This window comes from Lissotriton vulgaris, chromosome 5 (genome assembly GCF_964263255.1).
Source record: "Lissotriton vulgaris chromosome 5, aLisVul1.2, whole genome shotgun sequence".
Classification (NCBI taxonomy): domain Eukaryota; kingdom Metazoa; phylum Chordata; class Amphibia; order Caudata; family Salamandridae; genus Lissotriton; species Lissotriton vulgaris.
The window spans coordinates 115,305,074-115,328,658 of record NC_141693.1 but is presented as its reverse complement, the minus strand read 5'-3'; the positions used below and the strand labels follow the sequence as shown (position 1 = coordinate 115,328,658).

Sequence of the window (23,585 nt, the reverse complement as noted above, 5' to 3'; positions counted from 1 at the left end):
TACAGAAAGACAGTATTTTTTTATAAACAGGTGGAAACTACTTGGTCGGAAAGTGGTTTACGTGGTTAGGTCGCAAAACACCATATGTTTTACACCCCATTTCCTCTCAATCAACCAATTATGGTTTCTGAATCTCAATAATTTGGACGGGTGTTTTATGAAGTTTAAGTGACATGGATGGCAGCCATTCCACTTATATTTATTAGTTGTCCAGGACACCCGAGACGCCGCCCCCGCAGCCACACACCCCTCTAAGCATTGGGAAAGCGGGTGAACACAACTGCCCATTAGGTAGGCACTGACGCGACAGTGTTGTATTTGCACTTCGTTATCCCCCATTATTCAGGATTGTCGTAATTGATTGTTTTGATGACTTAGCATGTATATGGACCTGATATCAACATCAACTACAGTCAATATTATGCTGTACTGTATCTTGTAAGCGCCAAGAAACCGCTGGTGGACGTGCGCTAATCAGATAACTTTATCATATCATCTTTGTTTCAATGCTTATTATCAAAACCAATAAAGATTTTTTTTTTAAAGTGACATGGACAAGGGAGTTGAGGTGCAGCATTTGAATAGATCAGGCCATTAATACCAAAGAGCTCAGTTTATAAATGATTAAGCATGTGACTTTGATGAACATCACTTTGCAGACGTAGATGTTTGGATATGTGTTAAATAAAATAAATGTCTTTGCCTGCTGGTAAGGCAATTTAATTTGGACTGGAGAAAGAAAATATGTTCTCTGTTGGGAAACATTGCATGTGTATAGAAAAGTGTCCACATTAATGTAGCATGGTACGTGATGGGAGATACTTTAAAGGACCCCCCATGATGCGCATGGTGCAGCAGAACTTCTGCTATTGGTTGGGCGGATGTTTTTACATTTTTGACCGGTTTGAAAATTAAGTAATTTTATAGACTTTAGCAGATTGTATTGCTGAGGAGTTCTTTTTTTCATGGTGTTTGAAGTTTAATACACCCTTTGTATTTTTACATTGGCCAACATACATTTTAAGCACTTGAAATAATGCCATTTCTAGACAAGAAACCTATTCAATGTTCTGAATGAGCAGAAGACCTTGACACAATACATGAAATTAACTGAGGTTTCATCAGCTCTGCTTAGCAGAGGTTTGGGGCTTTATCAAGTCTCTTCACCAGTCTAAATTTGCAGAATGCCCTTGTCTTTTCAAACCTACTTAGTTTCTTAGCACTTCAAAGACGTATCTGGTCTCTCTCAATATGCATGATGGATTATTTATGGACATCATACTTTGTCAATGCCAAACATTCAGAACGCTGATTTGCAGCATTAATGATGATCCCATGAATTTTTTTTTGTCTAGGCTACCCAAAAGACGTAGAAAAGCCAAATGAGGAAGCGCACATTTGGAAATTATTTTTGTTTGAAATGTTGCTGCAAAACTGAAGACGGCGTAGAGATTTAGTTTTACTCAGAGCATTAATTGACAGCGTAGAAATAGATTGTTTTTGACTATGAAATATCTGATCTGTCAGACTTAAAGTATATAAACCCTTAAAATGTCTCAGCCGTATGTGAACTGACATTGTGAATTGTATTTTCCTACATTGCAAAATCTATTAAGAATTGACACTTACACCATAAAACTTCATATCGTGAAATTAGGACCAGAGTCCATGACCATAGGTACTGATGTTGGATTCAAAATAAATTAAATCCTCCCTCCAACAGACTGTGAATACTCTACGGTTAGTAGTGGACAAAGGGTGGTGTTCCCTATTTAGGGATTCCATTATAAACCTTTATTAGTACTCATTTAAGATGGACAGGACAACGCTTGACTTTTTGTTTTATCCCTGATCCACATTATCCACCATAGTATTTCATGACTACAATATCAATTTTACAATTGTGTCCTCCAGTCTTTCTCAATGCTTAGGAACATTCTGACTTGAGTGACTTATGGCCCAATCATTTTCAAACATCTTGCCTTGTTTCCTCTTCTTTCTGATGGTAACACCTCTGTGCATTATTTTGAGTAATGTTTTTGAGTTCTGGTTTTCTGTTAGATTAACTAGTATTGGTTTTATTTTCCATGAACTCTCTTTAGTTTTCAAAGTAATGCAGTGTGCACTGTAAATAAAGCATGTATGCTTTCAGTTTGCTAGGACAATATGGCTTGCACATACTGAGAAAAGGCAGCTGACTGACAAGTTGTGCTTAGCCATGATTTGTGATGACATGCCATTTTGTGCATCATGCTGATGATCTTCAGTATTGTATGTTGGCAGTATAGAACAATAAGAAAAATCTGGAGCTAAATAAAGGTTCTGTAAGCACAGAAGATTTTCTCTTCTCAAAACCAAATTCTGTGGTATGGTATGTGATCTAGCAATCACTTGTTTAACAGAAATACATTTTTTCCCAAGAGGTTGCAACGGTTGCCAAGCAGGGCACATCTGGTTTGTCTAGTCAGTCCTCCTTTAGTTTGGTTGCATTGTGATTTTAAAAATACAGTAATGTTTTAGGTGTTCATAATCAGAAGTTAATTTTTACCATCCATCTATTGAATGACTACGGTAACAGTATATTTAGCCTTTATTTAATGTCTCCAACTACTAGCTAATTCTTGTAAGAGAAACTAGATAGAAATTAGGTGAACTATTCCTAAGGTTTTAATTTTATTTTAATTTTATTTTCACTTTCAATTGTTTTTAGAGTGGTAGAAGTTGGTTTCCACTGAAAATTGGCTGGCTGATGGGGAAAGGAAAAAATGAAGCTCACTTGCCAGATGACACGAACAGATCTGTAAGTGACCCAAGTGGAGGGGCGTGGTTACGCCACAGCCAAGATTGCTGCATAACACGGAGCTCTGAGTCCGTGCCTGTAATCTTCTATATAAGCGTGGTATCCAGACCCTTTGTGGAGGCATAACTGAGGAAGTATGATTGGGCACAGGGTACCATCGGATCAGGGATGGATTGCTACATTGATCGCGTGGCCTGTTAATGGTGCCTGGCCCCACTGGTGGAGGAACGCCTGGAAAGCCTGGCCACTTCAGGGGCAGCTGATGAATCTGTGGCTTATCTCGCTGCTTTTCAGCCCCCTTCCTTGGCAAGAGTGCTTACAGCCAGGCCTAAATATGCACCTGGGGCCTGGTGTGATTTGATTCACCTGAGGCCTAGGGGCCTGCACATCCAAACATACTACCCGTGGCCCACCCCGAGTGTAGATCATACCTGGGACCAGAATAGCTAGCACCTGCTGAGTGGTGATTGTGAATCCTTCCCTCCCCCCAATCCCTCCCGTCCTCTCCTCCTGGGCTGGTAAAACACAGATTCCTGTGTTACTATGGAATGGCTGTGTTGGCTCTGGCAATGTGCAACCATGGGGTTGAGGAATTAGTAGAAGCACCCAAGGTTTGGGCATTAGTCCTATCTGGTGAAGTGCCTGACTGGGTTCCCCGTATGAGACTGGTGGTGAAGCTATGACAGGCTAGTGGAGGAGCCAATTCATGTGGAAAACTGAAGGTGATCAGCAGATGGAAGAAGCTCCTCTCTATCTTACTATTTAACGTGGCTACTACAAACATAGGTTCTGTAGTAGGGGATCTCTGTGTATAGTCATAATCTAGTGAATAGTCCCGCTCATGAGCGTGGACCCCGGAGCAATCAAAAATCTCTTAAGTGGTCAAAAAATGCAGACCTGCACAGACACTTAAGAGAGAATTTAAAGGCCGATAATGCAGCCTATATCCACAGGCTACACTGTCCAGTACTTCAACTAGAAATTCCACCAAAAACCACAAACAGCACAGCCTGTCCAGTTTTTCCTCACAGAGAAAACTTCCCTTTTCTCCCAAAAGCCTCAGGAATGATAGAGAAGAAGGGGTGGACAGACAAGCCCCATAGGCTGCCATTATGTGGCTCAGACAGGGATACTGTGCCTTTAAGAATACTTTCCAGAACTCTCTCAGTATCCCAGAATGCACAGCAGGTCCCTTTTACTTTCAGTTCTATTTCCGGCTCCTGCTAGCAGGACCCTGGAGCATTGAGCTCTCCCTTTTTTGGGTTTATTAAATAATTTTTTGCACTTTTGAGTGTTTAAGTGTCTTCACACGACGTGTTTGGTGCCCTCTTCTTTTTTCTATCATCTGAGCACTCTATTTTTATCAAATATGCCTGCATTATTTGATAAATGCCCGGAGTGCTCCAGGAAGAAGGCCAAGTCGGATCCACATGAACTGTGTATCCTGTGTCTCCCTTCTCATTTACCTGAGAAGTGTGAGATCTGCCAGTCTTTCTCCTCAAAGACTCTGAGAGACAGAAGGAAGGTCAGGCTCCAAAGACTGGAAGAAAGAAGGCTGCAGAGTCAAGGTGGGTCTGTAAAGGCTGGATCTGCCTCCTCTGCACGTGCTAAGGCCTCTGGGGGGCTCCCCAGCGTCAAGAAGGCCAGAAAGCGTCGCCGTTCTCCGCCGACATCGATAGCATTGACGACGGCGTCGAAAGGCATGACGGCGGTCTGTTCCCCTTCTCCCCAGGGCTCTGGGTCAAGTCGACGCTCGACATTGAGGGGACTGACGAGCCAACCGTTGAAGACATTATAATCTTCAACGTCGTCGTCCTCTTCGTCGTCGACGATGCGTCGACGTCGAGATGATTCCAGCAGGCGTCGGCGCTCACCGTCGAGGCGACACCGCCGTTCGCCGTCGAAGGAGGTCACCGTCGTCGAAGCGGAGAAGACGTTCGACTTCGACTTCGACAAGACGGTCATCAGCGTCAAGGCGGTGAAGCCCGTCGAGGCATAGGTCGTCTACGTCGATAAGACATTCGTTGACGTTAAGGAGGCGTTCTTCGACGCAGAGGAGGCGATCAGCACATAAGAGGAAGAGATCTTCCTCCAGGAGGCGTTCTGGAGCCAGGAGTCCTTCCAGGTCATCTGGGGCGAGACGGCAACGTCGTTCACCGACAGGGGGCGCTGCCTCTCGATCGCCTACGCCCAGGAAGAAGACTGAGTCACCGGGCTCGGTGTACTCTGAGGTGTACTCGCCTCCTAAGCCGAGGTCTCCTAGTCCTCCACTGCCGAAGGAACCGCTGCCGCGCACTCCTTCGCCTCCTCCGCTTCCGGTTCCTCCACGTGTACCACCACAGTTGCCGCCTCCGGTGCCTCCACGTACAGCACCACCAAGGCCTCTGAGGTCTACTTCACTGCCGCACCTTCCAACGCCGCCTAAGGGGGCACCTCGACCGAGGTCCCCGGTCAGTCTGCCGCCGCAGGTTCCAAAAACAGCTGCTCCTCGGGCCTAGAAGACCCAGATCTCGCACCGGACGGATAGGGAGGTCCAGGAGTCGCCGTCTATCATCAATGAGATCCAGACGACGCCATAGGAGGGGTCGGTCTTGGTACAGCACGGGATCGTACAGTACGAGGGAATATTCTCCAACCTTATCTGAATCCCCTTAGACGAGGGTATCCCCGGTGGACGATGTGGTGTCCTTTCAGGAGGTTTTGCTGAGGGGTGCTAACAAGCTGGGCATCACGTTGACGGTGCCCACGCCCTCCGTCATCTTTGAGACTCTTCACAAGAAGCACCTGTCTTGGTCTCTATTGCCCTTGGTTCCAGGTGAGCTCTTTCTCACTCCGGCACAGACGAAGGCAGTCCCCTCGAGGCTGCAGAAGAAGTACAAGGCACCTGATACGGACCCGGCTTTCCTCCGGACGGATCCCATTCCGGATTCTGTAATGGTGACGGCGGTGAGAAAGCAACACGCCACCACTCCATCGTCAAATGTGCCTCCGGACAAGGAGAGTCGCTGGTTGGTCTCAGCGGGCAGGAAGGTAGCGGGGACGGCCGCTACCTCCATGAAGGCTGCCAGTGCATCAGCACTGTTGGGGTGCTATGATCGGGCTCTGTGGGAGTCCCTCCAACAGTTCGCAGACCTCCTCAGGAGAAGGAGGACTTTATGGCGATCCTGAACGAGGGGTTGCTGGTGTTGAATCAGCTCATCAGCGCAGCTGCGGACTCGTCGCTCCTGGCAGCCCATGGTTACTGCCATGGTATCAACCAGAGGCGCCACGCTTGGCTAAAATTGACATCTTTAAAGCCCGAAGCCCAGCAGAGGGTGGCCAATCTGCCCTTCTCGGGAGAGACCCTTTTCGGGAAGCACGCTGACTAGATGACCCGCATGAAGGCGGAGGCCAAGACTCTGACAGCGGTGGGCTAGGAGAAGCCCAAGGACCAGAAGAAAAACTACCGCCCGTTCCAAAGACGGTACGGGGCGCAAGGTAGCGGGCGAGGAGAGTAGTCTGGACAGCAACAACAGCAGCAGTTCCAGAGGAAGCCCTTCCAGAAACGTCAGAAGGGCAGGGGTGGTCAGCAGTCTGCCACCGCGTCCAAAGGCCCGGCCGGGTCTCGCCCCTGAGCGGTTACTTCCCCGTCATCCGTTACCCACTCCGGTGCCGGGAAGAGTTCAATATTTTCTGGCAGAGTGGAGAAAAATAATTCCAGACAAGTGGGTGCTGAATATTGTTTGCAATGGATACAGTCTTCGGTTCACCAGCCCGCCTCCAGCAATTCCACCGTTTTGCTTGCAGTTTCAGCTGCGCGAGCTCCAGGCGGAGGCCGATACCTTGTTAAGGAAAAGGGCTATAGAAGACGTCCCTCTGTCTCAAAGGGGAAGAGGTCTGTACTCGCGGTTCTTTCTTTTACGCAAGAAGGACAAGAATGAGTTCAGGCCCATTCTGGATTTGCGACAAGCAAACAAGTGGATTCGCAGAGAGAAATTTCGCATGCTGTTGTTGCATCAGATTTACCCTCCGCTGCAACCGGGAGACTGGCTTTGTGCTATAGACCTACAGGATGCTTACTTCCATGTGCCCATTGCACAGAAACACAGGAAGTTCCTGCAATTGCAAGTCGACTCCAATCATTATCAATACACAGTACTGCCATTCGGACTGAAGTCTGCGCCCAGGATGTTTTCGAGGTGTATGGCAGTGGTAGCGGCACACCTGAGGAAGAACAAGGTGTTGATTGATCAGATTGGTTGATCAAGGCATCCTCCTTCTCGGAAGCTCAAGCGCACTTCCGTAGGACGTGCGTTCTGTTGAACAAACTGGGGTTGCACATCAACTTGTCCAAGTCTGTCCCGACTCCGGTCCAATGCATTCAGTACTTGGGAGGCTGCATCAACACGCTTTCGGCAAGCGTGTCTCCTTCGGAGGAAAGACGATTATCACTCCTTCGGAAGACTCAGGCTCTTATGACCGCTCCATCTACAACAGTGAGGACGGTGTCTTCTCTACTGGGGTCGATGTCCTCCTGTATCTTCCTCACGCCACACGCACGGCTTCACATGAGACCGCTGCAGGAGTGTCTGGAGGATCAATGGGACCAGAGGAGAGGCAACTGGGACGACAAGGTACGACTGTCTCTACATTCTCCACAGTCTCTGAAATGGTGGTGTTTAGCGGAGAATCTCCTCAAGGGGGTTCCACTTCCACAAGGACATTCCCACTCAGACTATCGTGACGGATGCCTCTCTCCGCGGCTCGTGGGGCGCATTTCGGAGACTTACAGATACAAGAAACGTGGTCCCCAACGGAGTCCACGTATCATATCAATTTCCTGGAACTCAGAGCTGTTCACTTGGCACTGAAGGCCTTTCATCCGTCCTTTCAGAACAACTCTCTGCTTGTACAGACGGACAATACGACCACGATGTATTACCTCAATAAGCAGGGGGGTTCGAGATCGCGCACCCTGTCGCAGGAGGTGCAGGCGATCTGGCACTGGCTGCTGGCCAGAGGACTGACAGTAACGGCTACCCATCTGCCAGGTGTGCAGAATTTTCAGGCGGACGCACTGAGCAGACTGATTCAGGAAAACTACGAATGGATCATAAACGACCAAGTACTAGGAGAAGTCTTCACAAGGTGGGGGACTCCACACGTAGATCTGTGCGCCACCGCCGAAAACAGCAAATGCCGAAACTTTGCATCCAGGTTCTACCACCAGGGGACGCTGGGGAATGCGCTATGGATCAAGTGGTCGAACATCTTTCTGTACGCTTTTTCACCCATTCCCCTGATTCCAGCGGTGCTCATCAAGCTGTCCCAGTCCAGGGCACGGATGATTCTGATTGCCCCGGAATGGCCCAGGCAGTGGTGGTTCACGGACCTGCTTCACCGGTCTCTCCTTCTTCACATACGGCTGCTGTACCGGCCGGACCTTCTCACGAAGTTCGGGGGGCAGATGGTGCACCCCAACCTCTCGTATTTGAGTTTGGCGGCATGGCTCCTGAGAGAGTGCAATATGGCCATTTGAATCTTTCTTAAGATTGTATGGTCATACTGAAGGAGGCCAAGCGTCCTTCCACTAGGTCTTCTTATGCTTACAAGTGGAAGAGATTCTGCATCTGGTGCAAGTCCAAGAACTATGATCCAACGACATGTAAGGAAGATGTCATCCTTCCATATCTATTACATTTGGCGCAGTCTGGCCTTAATTTTCATTCCATTAAGGTTCATCTCGCTGCGCTGACTGCCTACAGGAAATGCCCTTCACAGACCTCCTTCTTCCAGATCCCTGTGATCAAGGATTTTTTGGAAGGCTTGAAGAAATTGTTCCCTCCTGCATGGCTTCCTTCGCCTTCATGGGAATTGAATGGTGTGCTGTCCAGATTGATGAAGGAGCCTTTTGAACCGATTCATAAGGTTTCGTTGCAGCACCTTTCCTGGATGGCGGCGTTCCTCGTGGCCATTACATCGACACGCAGGGTGAGTGAAATTCAGGCGTTGTGTTGCCAAGAACCTTATACTGTATTTCATGCTGCTAAGGTTGTTATGCGTACTCACCCTAAATTTCTCCCAAAGGTTATCTCTGATTTCCATGTTAACCAGACCATAACTTTACCTAAGTTTTTTCAGAATCCTTCCTCTCCAGCGGAAAGGTCTCTACATTCCCTGGATGTTAGGCCGGTGTTGAAATTTTATCTGGATAAAACCAAAGATATTCGTAGGTCAGACCAATTGTTTATCAATTATGGATCAGTCAGGACCGGTCTTGCTACCTCTAAACAGTCCATTTCGAGGTGGATCATGTCCTGTATACAATTGTTACCAGAAGGCTAATAAGACCTTAGCGGTAAACCTAAGGCTCATTCCACCAGGGGCAAAGCTGCCACGACTGCTTTGCTATGTAATGTTCCCATTGCAGAAACCTGCAAGGCGGCCACTTGGAAGTTGGTCCATACCTTTGCTCAGCATTACTGTCTAGACACTGATGCCAGGACAGATGCTCAGGTTGGGCAGGCTTCGCTGCGAAATCTGTTCGCACAGTAGTGGTGTTATTTCTCTTATTCTCCACCGCCGCTTTGGTGTGGGGATGGGCTTGCCATTCTATTCACTAGATTAGGACTACACACAGAGATCCCCTACTACAGAAGGAGTAGTTTCTGTCCTGTAACTCCAGTTCTGTAGTAGGGGTATCTCTGTTATAGTCATAAGCGCCCGCCCTCCTCCCCGGTGGAGATATTCATGTAAGGAATGCTACAGGTCTGGCATGTTACGCCTTCAAAAAGAACTGAAAGTAAAAGGGACCTGATGTGCATTTTGGGATACTGAGAGAGTTCTGGAAAGTTTTCTTGAAGTCAAAGTATCCCTGTCTGAGCCACATAATGGCAGCCTATGGGGCTTGTCTGTCCACCCCTTCTCTATCATTCCTGAGGCTTTTGTGAGAAAAGGCAAGTTTTCTCTGTGAGGAAAAAGTGGACAGGCTGTGCTGTTTGTGGTTTTTGGTGGAATTTCTAGTTGAAGTACTGGACAGTGTAGCTTGTGGATATAGGCTGCATTATCTGTCTTTAAATTTTCTCTCGTGTCTGTGCAGGTCTGCATTTTTTGACAACTTAAGAGATTATTTTTGATTGCTCTGGGGTCCACGCTCCTGAGCGGGACTATTCACTAGATTATGACTATAACAGAGATACCCCTACTACTGAACTGGAGGTACAGGACAGAAACCACTCCATACACTGGCTGAGAAGCGAGAGAGTGCAGCGGAGTCATGCAGCCACTTTGCAGGAACAATGACTAGCCATCTGCTGGTACCTGTGTTGAGAGATTGAGAGCCTGTGTGGTTGATTTAAGCCCCATCCTCTTTTCAAGAGATGGCTCTGGGAGAAGGTGCATCAACCTGACCTGTGAATATTGAGCAACATGCTGAGATACCATTGTGATTGCCTTCATGGGTAAAGGCAATAAGAGTCTGAGCAAATTAGCCTCTGAACAACGAAAACAGCAGAGGTGCGCAGCAGCCTTGCTACATCCTGAGACTAGGTTGGAGGCCTTGGATACACAGGGCACTAGCGGGTATAGAACAGCAATCTTACTTTATCTCCAAGCCACCCTCCGATCCATTGATAGCAAAATTGATGTGATGAAATAACCTGAATATATCTCGTTGTGTGTATAGACTGCCAGAATGTTTGACTAGATTGAATTTAACACTGGATATCAGACCTCGAAGACAACAACACAATGACAAACATCGAGAAATTAATGAAGATTTACAATCCAAATCTCAGTGTAGTAACATCAGGATAGAGGGTGTCGCCAAATATGAACCACTCAGCTATTTTAGTGGAAAACTTCCAGGCTGATTAATTTGTCCGGTCTAGCTTCTCCGAGACGTTTGTGTGTGCTTGTGAGAACCAACCAATCAGGACTCCATCAGCGGCTTAAACCCACCCAATCATTGCTAGGCTCCCCAATTTCAGGGAATGAGGTATAGAGAATGGCAGAGGATAAAGAACAGCTTTGACAATAGCCATACATATCTAGATTTCACCATTGCCGTCCAGAAAGCTAGACAGAGGTTCACAGAGGTAAAGCATTCTGCAAGTGGAGTGCATCAAATATCCAATGCTGTACCATTGGCATTGTACAGGCACTGATCCTGAAGTACTGAGGCAAGGTCAAATGATGGAGAATAATATCTCTGAGACCTGCGCTGCACAGGCAATCCTGAAGAGCTAATCCAGACCAGTTTGAGATGGAAATGGACAGTGCCCTAGTTCGGGACTCTGCCAGGATTTCTTTCAGCAGTGGAACATCTTTGTGACTGGGGTGAGGCCCAGGCACCCTTAATAAGACAATGTGGGTGGTTCCCCATCTGATCATCAAAAGTTGTAAATATATCCTTTTCAGAGGACGAACACTGGCAGGCACACAAAGCCACTGCAGTGTGTATATCCACTAGAATGCCTATATGACTGGGTTAGTTGATATAATGGAAACTTTGGTACTGACCGTTGGGGAGATCAGAGTGTGTTTGGGGTGTAGTTGAAAGAATGGTTGATTGTGATACAGTTCACAAAGTGCCAACAACAACAATACTTTATCCGGCTTTTGTCAAAAAAAAAATAAGTCAAATTTACAAAATATACACAACACAATAGCTGTCGAATATCTGCTGTACGGTACACTACTTCGATAAAACACACATAACTAAAAATACAAATAAGTACAATGTCAGAGGGGATACTAAAATTACCTTACATCCATACATGATCCACCCTCTGCAATTAATCACAGCTGGATCTAAGCTTCACTGCAGACTTTAAAAAACTAAGAACATGAAATACGGTACTCTCTGAAAGCCTTAATTAAAAAATGAAAGCGGGACACACTTGTCTAAAATTGACCTTTTTTAAAATAGGGATGATGTAGGTCTTCTTCAGTGCCTCATAGTAACTACAACACATTAAAAAAGTGGAACATATCTTGTGTAGACTTGCTGTCGTAACCACAGGGCAACAGAATCGGACTTTTATTACGCCCATGTGGGTAGGCAAGAAGAAGATGGAATAAATCAAAGCAGAACTTGGTCATCAAGAAACTATCCTAAGAGCTGGGAAGTGTTAAGAAGTATGGTTCTGTAAATTGAACTGTTTTTGAAATGATAAATCCATGTATGCTGGGGTTCCTTAGCTCACGATCCTCCCCATCTGCCACCCGCTGTCTAAAAAAGGCCTCCTTAACCCAGATCCAGTTTTTCCTGCTGATTTGATTCCAGCTTGCTAAAGGCCTCTCTTCCTAGACTCATGAAGCCCTCCCATATGTAATTGAGCCAGGGAGTATAATAAATATGGTCAGGGTCCATACAGTCCTTTAGGATCTCTTTATTTAGAGCAGTTCCATTACCCAACCAAGTTTTGATCCTTAGGGACAGGGGTGAAAAGACAACAGAGGGCTAGGCCATACCCAGCTCTTCGTGTACTATGAACGTTGAAGTCCCTTGGGGACACTTAAGAGCTGTCTCAAAGTTATTTTCAGCTATTTTTAACTAGTGAGCAATATAACCCAAGATTTCGCTACCATATGCCACCAGTGCAATGCACTTGGCTCTTTAAATCTGCAAGAGTGTTCCTGTCGGTTTTCTACCCAAACAGGAGGCAAAGTTAAAAATTGCAACATGTGCCCATACAAATTCCCCTTACTTTGTACTTTTTAATGACTTCCAGTTTAAATTGGCATCCAGTGTGAACCCCAAATAGGAGAAAACACTTTGGGACTACAATAGACCCTACCTTAAAATGAATACTTCCTAGAGCTGTGTCCCACCTGTATCACATATGATTTGGAGTCGTTAATCAACAGGTCCCGATCTTTTATGATTGTCACGAAGGAGCTAAGCAGTGTTTGCAGCCTCGTTGCGGTCCGGACTAGGAGGACGGCGTTGTCCGCATACAGTAATATTCTCAGACTGCGCTGACCACCTGGGGTGGGGGGTTGGGGGGATGAGTCCACCCTTTTGTCCATGAGTTCCTTCTCCAGGTTGTTAATGTATAAGTTAAATAAAAAATGGGCCAATATGTATCAGTGTCGGACCCCTTTCTGGATTGGAAGCTGCAGAGTAACCTGGAGATCTTTGGTGTAACGTACCTCTGCTTTGGTGTCCCTGTGAAGATCTCGTAAAAAAGAGGACGTTATCTTTGTCCACCCCCATAGGGAACAAAGTCTCCCATAGCTTACTTCTATATACGCGATCAAAAACGGAGGACAGGTCCATAAAGGCCAGGTAAATGGTACCGGGGCGGGCAACTATGTACTTGTTAAGGATCATAAACAAATTCAGGCATTGATCCACTGTTGACCTCCCAGGCGCTGAGTCCATATTGGGCATCTGCTTAGATGTCATTGTCTGCCCAGTTGGTCAGCCTGTCCAATAGGATGCGTCCAACCACCTTGACCACTGAATCCAGCAGGGAGATTGGCCTTTAACAGTGGGTGCTATCTCAGTTACCTTTTTTAAAAACTGGGACAATGGTGGATATAGCCCAGGTCCTGAGAGGGTCCGCTGTAATAGCTGTGTTAATAAATGTGGTAAAGACTGGCACCCACAGCTGCACGTTCGATAATTAAAGGTCTGGGGGAATCCCACCGGGTCCTGGTTCCCCTTCCTTACTTCCTCCCTATACCTATTCCACAGGATGCACTCTTATCTAATGGACATTGAAACATTTCCTCAAAGTGACCTACCCATTCGTCTTCTGTGATAAGCACTTCGAGAGCTTGTGCAATATCTCCTGCCAAGAAATGACGATTTACAATGCTCCAACGCTTGGAGCTATTCTTTAGGTACTTGCCTTGGAGAGCTCGCTCTAAGACTCCTACCTCAACTCAGCCTTGCTAATTCTGTTTTATACAGCTTTCTACAGGCTATTAACAAATCCGGCTCCCTTTGTTTAATACCTGATGCTTCCCTCGGCTTCCTTGCAGCACGTGAGCAGTTGAGAGCAAAGCATCTTCGGGCCCGTTCCTGGGCCGCAGTGACCGAGCCTTTAGTAGATCTCCTATAGTACAACAATGACTGAAAAAGCCTCCAGAACTTTCCCCAGCTCTGCATGCAGGGTTGTGTACATTTCTAACTTCATAGCACCTAGCTCAAAGAGACTCAGAAAAGATCAGGGATTATCAGCGCCCACCTTAGCCTTCTAACCTTATCCGTGGCTTCTAGTATCCTACCATCTGCTGTCCTCCGATTTTTCGGAAAATCTGAAATAAATGAAAGAAGGTGGGTTAAAACTTAATCCATAAACAAGGCACTTCCCCTCCCTTTAAAGGTGGAGATGATAGGATGCCTGCCTTGGTGCAACTTTCACATGGCCAAGGTTAAATTGAGCTTATTTACTAAGATAATCTCCCTGCTTAATATGTTGTAGGTGCATACCCGTTGAGCGAGGACAGCCCATGCCGTTGGAATTCGAACCGCTTAGATCCCCACATGAGTGAATGTTGAAGTCTCTTGCAAGCATAGGGTTGCTATAGCCCTGGGTATTACTAATCACATTTCTTAGAAAGGAGCCCAACACAGAACTATTACAGACATCATGAAAGGTGGAAGAAGCATTGTAAAAATTCAGAAGCAGCAAATGACCTGACCCACAGGAAAATGACATGGCCTGTGAACAAGGGGTATCGGTAGGCAACACCACAAATCTACATTGAACTTTTAAGGAAACACAGGTTGCCAAGCCCTACCCCCCCCCCCCCCCCCCTCCACTCCGATCTTCCTGCCCTCGTTGGGGCGGCAGGCAAAAAATAAGACTTTTATCCTTTAAAAAAAAGTTGTTTGTAATAGACCATGTTTACTTTAGGCATAGCACATCGAATCTTTTATAAATAAACTCCAGCCTGTGTCTGAGAACTTGCTTGCCAACTTGGCTATGTTTCATGATACAAATTTACAAGCCTTGCTATCAAACAGTCCAGCTGAAGAGCCCGGAGCCAGCTGAGAGCTAGAGATTGATGGCTCCACTGAATCAGCCACAGGGAGTCAATCACAAGTGCCCAGCAATTCCAATAAAAGTATTAGAAAGGAGTATATCATAAATCACCATCTGCCGACCAGGTTGGACATGAACAGGAAACCTCCATGAATACATCTCACAGGACGTTGTCACGATACTCGAGGGTCTATTGAAGTGCTCCAGGGGGATGGCCTCCATAGTCGAGACAGAGCCACAGGGATAACTTTGGTAGCTGCAAACGAGATTTGCTCTGCCACAAAATTGGTAATAACAGTCTCCTTTGAAATGTTTTTTGGACCTCCCAACCCACTTGACTCTACGCATCATGTTGATGAATCTCTCCGCCCTTAATCCCAGTGCAGTATTGGAGTTCAACCAATGCAGGACTTTGTTCTTTAATTGATAAAACTTTCTGAAGCACCTGTGGGAAGCACCGGGACGTTCCCCAACACCACTACATACGATGTGGATTCCGGTGGAAAAGGTAAGGTAAAAGTCCTCGGTCTTAGAGGATCAGCTAACGCGGCTCCTGTGCTGGTCTTTTAGGCTCATGTTTTTCGGTGCGGTCCTCCCTCCTGAGTGTCCCTGCTGCTGATGAGCCAGAATCCACCGGAGACGAAGCAGGTTGGCTTGTACTGCCCAGCACAGGATTTATCAATGATGACTGCACCTGCTCTCTTATTCCCTGATCCGGCCACCTGTCGCCCTCTGTGCCAGAACAGGCAGATGACCCCACTGATTCACCATGTGGTTCTTAATCACCTTCTAGGTTATGTTAGTTAAGCCAGGAGAGTTCTAGCTCTATTGTAGCTAAACGTTGCCTGATTGCCTCCAATTTGCGGTCCATGCTTGGTAGCAAAGAGCTCAAAAAAACTTCCATCATGGCTCGCCTATCATCCTTGGTTACGGCTTGCCACTTGTTGGCACTATGCTGCGTTGCCTCGTATCTAAAACATTTGGCTTTGCCCCGGTCAGAGGACATTTCCCTTTGTCTCCAGGTCCTATCCCAGCTCCGGTGCTCCCTATTGGGATAGATGGTTGAACAGAGGGCACCTAATAATGCCTTCACTCCGCACAGTAGAACAGGGTAGCTCCAACCAGATGTTGTTAACCAATATGTCGGAAAAACTGGGCCCACCATTTGATTCCGGTCTAGTGCCATCTGATTCCTGTCTAGTAGATGAGTAAGGATCCTAAATCCAGTTCGGAGGCCCGAGATGAAGTAACTCTTGAGGGACTTGGAAGAAAAAGATTTACAGGGGAGCGGGAAAGCCGCAGGGCCACCAATTCTATCTCTTTATTGAGAATCTCTGCTGCCCTTTGTAAGAGAGAATCCATCGTGGTTACTGCCAGCCCTGGGGCTGATCCCTTGTGCTTCCCCATGTCGGCTGTCGGGATCCCACAATGGATAACTAGAACTGCGGTATATGCCAAATTAATAAGTGTAACGAAAACCAGGATACCAAGTCAGGGCAAATATGTGAGACAACCAGCTGCACCAATAACGGTGAGGAAGTGGGACCAACCAAATCCAATGCATATGAAGTAATAGAGCAGACTCCTTCCTCCTGCTGTGAGACGAGGAATCTGCCCCATGAGGACCTTTACTGATGAGATTCAGTAGAAATCACCTCTGCTGTGAGTCTCCAGACTGAGAACCAAGAGGGGTGGCCTGGCCCAGCCCAGCCTCCTCTGGGCTCTGGCGGACGGGCCTGCCCTTGGCCCTGGTTTTACTCGTGCGCACCCGGTGTCGTGGGAGGCAAACAGCACTTTTCGGCTTGCTGAAAGGCAACCTGCCTGCAGACTCTGCCTCCTTACAACAGTGTTGTGGGACACCCAGTACCTCCTGCAAAGCTGACACCACCGGCACCAATAGACAATAATGCGTACGCTTTGCAGGAAAAATTATGAAATAAGTACAAAGAGATAGCAAACCAGGCATCTAGTCTCATGCCCCCATTACTTGAAGACTACCCCTACTATCCTGCAATACCCACAGATCACCCACTACAGAGCTAGGTTTGCTAGATGCTGGGGACAACCCAGATGTCTCTCAGCCTTTAGCACATTCTCCAGAGGAGGGTGCATACTACTACACAGTTCGCTTGATTTTAGGTTGACACAGAATACAGTGGCTTGAAATGAGAGATATATATTGTGTTTCTGGGTTCACTTAATAACAGGAAGATCGCGTTCGATCAACACACATCTTCCAAATGTTGACCACCCTACTTTCTTTGATACCGTCCTTACTATACCCCGTCACACTGATGTTGAGTAAATTGGGGGGGCGCGGGGGGATAGGTCTACTGCTGGAGGACATGGAATTAGACAGATGCCAGAGTAGAGACTCGCACACACACTACACGATCTGTGGAAACACTACATGCTGCAAGCTCCCGCCCCCCACCCCCAGTAACATGTTGCCCATAAACTATTGATAAGTAGCCCAGGAGGTTGTGCTCTGTGTATCTGATGTAAGTCCCAAACAGTATCCAATCACTTCTATGTAAACACGACTTTATCCATGTGCTGCTCTTGGTTGAGTGGTCGTTACTGGAGATTCCTGCAGGAGCTTTTCAGGACCTGTTTTGTGATTAATTAGCATCTGCAATTATAGAATTTTCCCACCAGAACTCCTGCTCCGTGTCCATCTATGCCACACTGTGGGAAGCATTCAAAGCCTTTATAGGAGGCGTAAATGATAAACGTGCAGGTATCCTAAAAGCAATACTCACAGAACTGGAGATCATGAAATGGGATTAAAGGGTCTGGAAGGTAGGACTGTACTGATGCCTTCTAGCACTTACCTCAGCGAAATTAAACATTTTCTATAGAGAGCATGAACAAGCAGATACTGAGGTTATCTACTAGGAACCATCCCGGCAGCCACATGGGCAACACTTTAAACAAGCTCTGTCATACTCATGACACAAATTCCTCAATGGGCATGATAGTATATCAAAGGATTGGAAGAAATGAAAGGGCTCAACCTATTTTTAAGTGTGGCATATAAACATTCTCATACCAAAGTAGAACAATCAATGGTGCAAAATGTGCGCTCTGCGGAAATACAAATCATTTTATTTATATATATTATATGTATGCATGCACACATCTTGGTGACCTAAGGTTTCCACATCGTATAACTGATCAATTCTGAATATATCCATATACAAAGCAATGTCCATAGAGAAACTCCATGATAATGTCGACATTTTGACCCATAATGAAACCAATAGGGGGGTCTCTTCAGGACAGCACCATCCAATTACTGACTTCGATTAAAAAGGCTGACATCTAGCCATTCAAGTAAACATGTGAAATAAATGTGACTGCTCCATCCTGCGGTCCATAGGGTAGCATGCCGTGTCTCAAATAAGTTGAACGGTGCTCTAACACAGGCAATTTAGTGTCCAGGACGGGGGAATCAGGGAAAACCTGAACGAGCCAGGAAGCACAGAGAGAGCGAATGCTCTGGGGTAATGCAGGCCTAGCTTTTAAAAAGGGATAGGCACTAGACCCAGATATTAGAACCTTAAAGATATAGTGGTGAAACCCTAAGTTCTAGCTAAGAGATCCTTGGTGACTTTGTTAGGTACTTTGAAAGTCTGTATACTTCATCAAAGTTCCAACCACAGACAATACTGAGCACTGCTTAGATGATATAGCATACGTATAGATAGTGAATTTTCACAGGCAAGTTTTGAATGAGACAGTTTCTCTGAAATAGATTAAGGCAGCTATTGATAATCTAGGAGGTGGAAAGATGCCTGGATCTGATGGACTATCCTTCAGATTTCATTAGCCCAAGAAATTGAATAAAAACTGGAGTGGGTGGAATGCATATCGCGGGGACTTATGTATATCCCTGACTGTAGAAATGGAAATGTCTAGGAATAATAATTCTGCAATTGACATGAATGATTGGCAATAAGTTCGCTGTTAAATAATATGTACCAGATCTCATGAGATCGAATTGTATGTACACTAATATTTGTGATGATTTGAAGTTTGTGAGTCATAAAAGATCTATTTAAGAAAACACACATTAGCCCCTTACCTCCATGCAGAATAATTAGAAGCCTTGGAAGCTGATGAATTACCATACACATGATGGATGACTATAATAACAGTGCTCCTGAAAGCTGGTATAGACACCAATAAAAATGTGTGCATCATACCACCTGCTGTCACTACTCAACTTGGACAGTAAGATCCTGGCAAAAGTGATAGCAAACAGCTTGGTTTTCCTCTTAGAGGGTATGATCTCCCCTGCCTAGTCAGGTTTTCTCCCTAATAGATACACAGCGATTAACTTATATACAATATTTGTTGTGCTGCTCCATTTGAACCCTAGAGTAGAGGCAGATGCTGTCCTATAGGATGCAAAAAAGGCCTTTAGCTCTTGAAAATGTCCTTTTCTGACAGCCACATTTCACAGCTATGGCCTAGAGAAACCATTTATGACTATAATTGAATTATTTTACACTAAAGCAGTAGCCAGGGTCTCTGTAAATAGATGATGTCAAATCTGTTGCCAGGGGTCACCTGGGGTTTCCTGTTTTACCTTGGCTATCGACCCTCTGGCTTGGCATTTACTGGAGCACAGGTGCTTTAGATGAAAACTCCTGCTCCTCTCCATGTATGCGGATGTGATCCTCTTGTTTGTTCGAAAGCCCCCGATAACATTTCACCCAGGATTTAGGAAGTAATCAGGTTTTTTGGCATCTCAGGCATATCGATTAACTGGAATAAAACAGAGTTGTTTCCACTCACCTACTCCACATTAAAAAGCACGCTTGAAATTAAGATTTACATTTTGTGGAAAACCCGATTAAGTACTTTGGGATTGCTCTGCATCGAGATACAGATGTCAATGTAAGATTAAACTGCAGTTTAACAGTAGAGCTATTAGATTACATCAGATTAGAAGCTGGATAGTCCTTGACCTAGCGTGTAGAACAGGCCTTATAAAGATGCAATTCTTCCCAAATTCTTATACATATTGGGAAATCAAGATATTTGCCTTTCACAAGAGGGAGTTTGAGGTGTCCGATCCTGAGCAAGAATACATAGTGGCTCAATGCCCTCATATTTGATATTGGTACCTTCCTGACCAAGACTCCTCTTCCTCATGCTTGAGAGGGAATGGACTGATGGTGTCTCCCTAGAATAATTGTTGCCAACACGTCTGTCAAGACCTAGTGAGGAAGTGGTCACAGTGGTGGCCACTTGTTGGATATGGATAACCTTATTGCTACAACCCAAACTACCATTTCTATACTCATTAGTGATTCCTCTAGCCCGAAATCCACCACTCCCCCTTACAACAGAAAGAAAACTGATGCAGACCCTATCGAAAGCAGAGTTAACCAAGTTTTATCTTTATATTGAGTGGACATTTCTTACATTGAAACAGTTCAAGAACAAATGTGACCACACCCTCCTCTGTGTCTTTACGTTTTCAGTAAGACATGCAATCCTGGAAAGTGTCCCTAGGTTTTCTATGGACTCCACCAGGGGGCTGTATAGTTTGACTTCCATTCTTAAACTGAACTGGCTAGCAGGCAGTCCTGGGAGTCTGATATCTGGGAAGAACTGATAGAAGCAAAGTGGAAATACTGTTGTATACAAATTAAGATGATCTCCATTAACCATTAACATGAGCTCTTTCTCTTTAAGTTTCTGTGTAGAGCATATTTCACTCCCTATAACCAACATAAAGTTGACTCCTCCAAGTCACATAGCTGTTCGCAATGTGGGGTCATGTAGGGTCATCCCAGGCAGGGTTTCTTTATCTAGCCTGAGCCTGTCCGCTTGTCTTTCCCTACTGGATATAGATAGTTTAATCGATATCAACTATTATTCTTAGATGAATTGATCCAAAGGCACTGACTGCAGATTTTATGTGAAATTAATCCTTTGTGTAAGCAAGCGACCTAAGGCAATAGCATTATTGTTGCCAAAACCTAGGGTTGCTATCTACTGGTGTGGGATCACACAACCCCCCAGAAAACTAAGAACTGGATAAATGGCATGGGAACATGTAATGGCAGATCAGAGACATACACTCTTTCATGCCCAGGCCCAAAGGATAGCTGGGCCCATTGAGAGAGCACCTAACCGCAATACTCCCAAATGATCTGCCAAATCAGCAGGATGATCTCACTGATACGCCGACTGCTCATCTGCAGTACATTGAGCATGCACTAATTTAAAGGTAGCTGTGTGAATGCTGCTATTACACTTCCTTTGCACAAGTTTTAAGGTTAGAAAACAATATTGGTGAACATAATAGGACAAGAGCCTGATGCATTTTCAGCGCTCTTTTTCACCTATTCCTTAGTAAATCCGAGTTGAGAAGCTGTATGTTTATTTCTGTGAATTGCAGGCACAGTGTAACAGGCAATATGACATGATTAAGTGTCTTGCTTATGTTTGTATATAAGTGACTAAACACTTTACTAAAATTGCATTAAAAAGTGACATGAACAGATCTGTAAGAACTTAGAAAATAAACAGTTTTATTTTGTAGTTCTTTTAAGGCTTGACTCTGCTTCCATTTACTCCTTTAATTACTTGTAGAAGAAATCGTTAACATCTAAAAGGGGACAGTTTCCTCTTCATTATAGTGTCATGCAAAACTTCAAAACAACTAAATAAATTGAATAACCGGCTTCTTAGTTAGATGCTGTTGGCCGTCTATGCTCCAAACCCCATAACATAGCATGCACTTTATTTTGTGGCCTTTGGTACTATTTCTTGGGTATGGCTTGGGAATGTAGCGGTGGCAACTCTTACACGCCGTTTTCAGTGATGGATGAGCCAAGGGAGGTGACACTTAAAGTCTGTTGTCGTACAAACCCACACTCATGACTATTTGCTTGTGAATTATTTTATTTCTTCATTGGAGAAATGGTGTGTAGATTTAAAATTAATCTTAACATTGTCCATTTATTGACAGATAGTTTGGGATGAAAAGAAACAACGCTGGGTGAACATGGATGAACCAGAAGGAGAGGAGGTATGAGGAATGTCCATTTTTCTTGCTTGCACAAGTCAAGGGCATACTTTATTATGCTCACCAGCTGAAGCAATTCATGTTATTTTATCTTTAATTTGATTCATTCATTTTAAACTCTGCTTATGTTGTCTGATAAGCTCACTGTTTCCAGGTTATTTTCCTTACACTGCAACTGCTATTAATAAAAACTAATGCCAGTTGCCCAAGTAACCAGAGAGTCTACAAGGACATCTTTTGCATCTATTCATTTGGGACTGCATGTGAGGGAAAACGCATGTAAGTGTATACTAGTGTATGCCAATTATAATGGCAAGAACGTTTACTTATGCTTACAGAGCAAGCCACCTCCTCCGCCTCCACAAGGCATCCCTAAAGGCTCTCAAGCTGCTCCTTCTGGGCCCGGAGGTCCACCCAACTCTTCTGTCAACATGTTCTCTATTCGAGCTGGTAAGTCACAGTATGAAATTAAGCACTTTTACTTATTTTATTCCCACCTCTCAACTCCATTGTGAGGGGTGAGAACAAATGTATGCCCTTTGTTCTGTGCGTTTTCTCTTTGCTGTTTAAATCATTGCAGTGCTACCCCACAGAAGACTTCCAACTGTCACAATACATGCTCTCTGTAGGTGTATGCAAATGCTACATGGATTTATGAAACAAATTGTAGTCATTTGAAAATTGTATTGAATTTATAGACTGTAATGGCCTCATTGCACGAACGTCATAGGTTCATGACTTTGTATTTGCCACTGCATGTTCCCATACATCTAGGCCTTATGTTGTAGGGGATTTAAGACTAATGTGGAAGCAATGTATTGTGGCTGGAACATGATGTAAAAAAAGGCTTTGAGCTGCCAGTCTTTACTTGCAACCATAGAGTTCTGTGCAGCATGAGAAGCCTCGGTGCACATAATATTTGGTGTTGAGCATTTGAATCATTATGAAAATATGTTTTGCTCATCCACAAAAGTCATGCTGTTGGACACCAAGCACCTCAAATGAGTCAAGTGTAGCTGAATCTATAAATCTCTAACATTGGATTGTACATAGATTCAAGTTCAGTGAGAGGAGCGCTCTGAAGCTTTCTCTCCGCTTGAACAGGTGGAGTGTTTTTTTCTAGGCCGGTATGGAGTATATATTAAGATTTCCCGGCCTGGAGAAGCACATACTCAGGATTTAAAAGGTAACACAGTGGTTGTGGTTAGCATTAATGATGCCAATGTATTCTTACCCAGACAAACGCTTTTTAGCAATATTAGGATAACGAAAGACTGACGGATCTTTGTGACAAAAACACTAACCAATTGAGTGATCTACATAAATTACAGTATTGTGAACTCCATGTTATATGTGCCATGCACCAGGAATAGTAGCCCTCTATGCTACTTTATGATAAGTTGTAGGAAGCTGGCTCTTTATATGATATATAAATAATCTGTTATAAGGGAACCCCTGGGCTCTTTACGCGGTATGAGTAGACAGGTGCTTGCTATGCAATCCCAAAGTGCGCTATTAGGGGGTAGTGTGGTCGAGCAGCCTTAGTCTTAACACAGAGGAGTGCAAGACATTTGCAAAGTACACACAATGATCAATACAAGACACACACAACTTAAAAAGGAGATTCACGCTAGATTATAAAGAAAGCAAATATAGTTATATATGTTTAGGCATAAGAGAAAAATCGTTCAGATGAATACGTTTTTTAAATATAAATTCTTTTCACTTTAAAAAGAGGACCCAGCGCAATTTCTTAATT

The 23,585-nt window shown here is 45.0% G+C and overlaps 1 protein-coding gene across 7 annotated transcripts in view; it reads left to right on the top strand.

Moving 5' to 3' along the window:
* SEC16A (SEC16 homolog A, endoplasmic reticulum export factor) overlaps positions 1-23,585 on the top strand; it is a 478,800-nt gene that overhangs the window by 300,278 nt on the left and 154,937 nt on the right. For 4 of the 7 annotated variants that reach the window (XM_086921033.1, XM_086921029.1, XM_086921031.1 and 1 more), the window contains 3 exons: positions 2,711-2,800; positions 21,770-21,829; positions 22,165-22,276. In XM_086921033.1, the coding sequence (XP_086777159.1) occupies positions 2,711-2,800; positions 21,770-21,829; positions 22,165-22,276 (262 nt within the window). The remainder of the gene's footprint in view (positions 1-2,710; positions 2,801-21,769; positions 21,830-22,164; positions 22,277-23,585) is intronic. The other 3 variants (XM_086921035.1, XM_086921034.1, XM_086921032.1) reach the window with 1 other exon arrangement.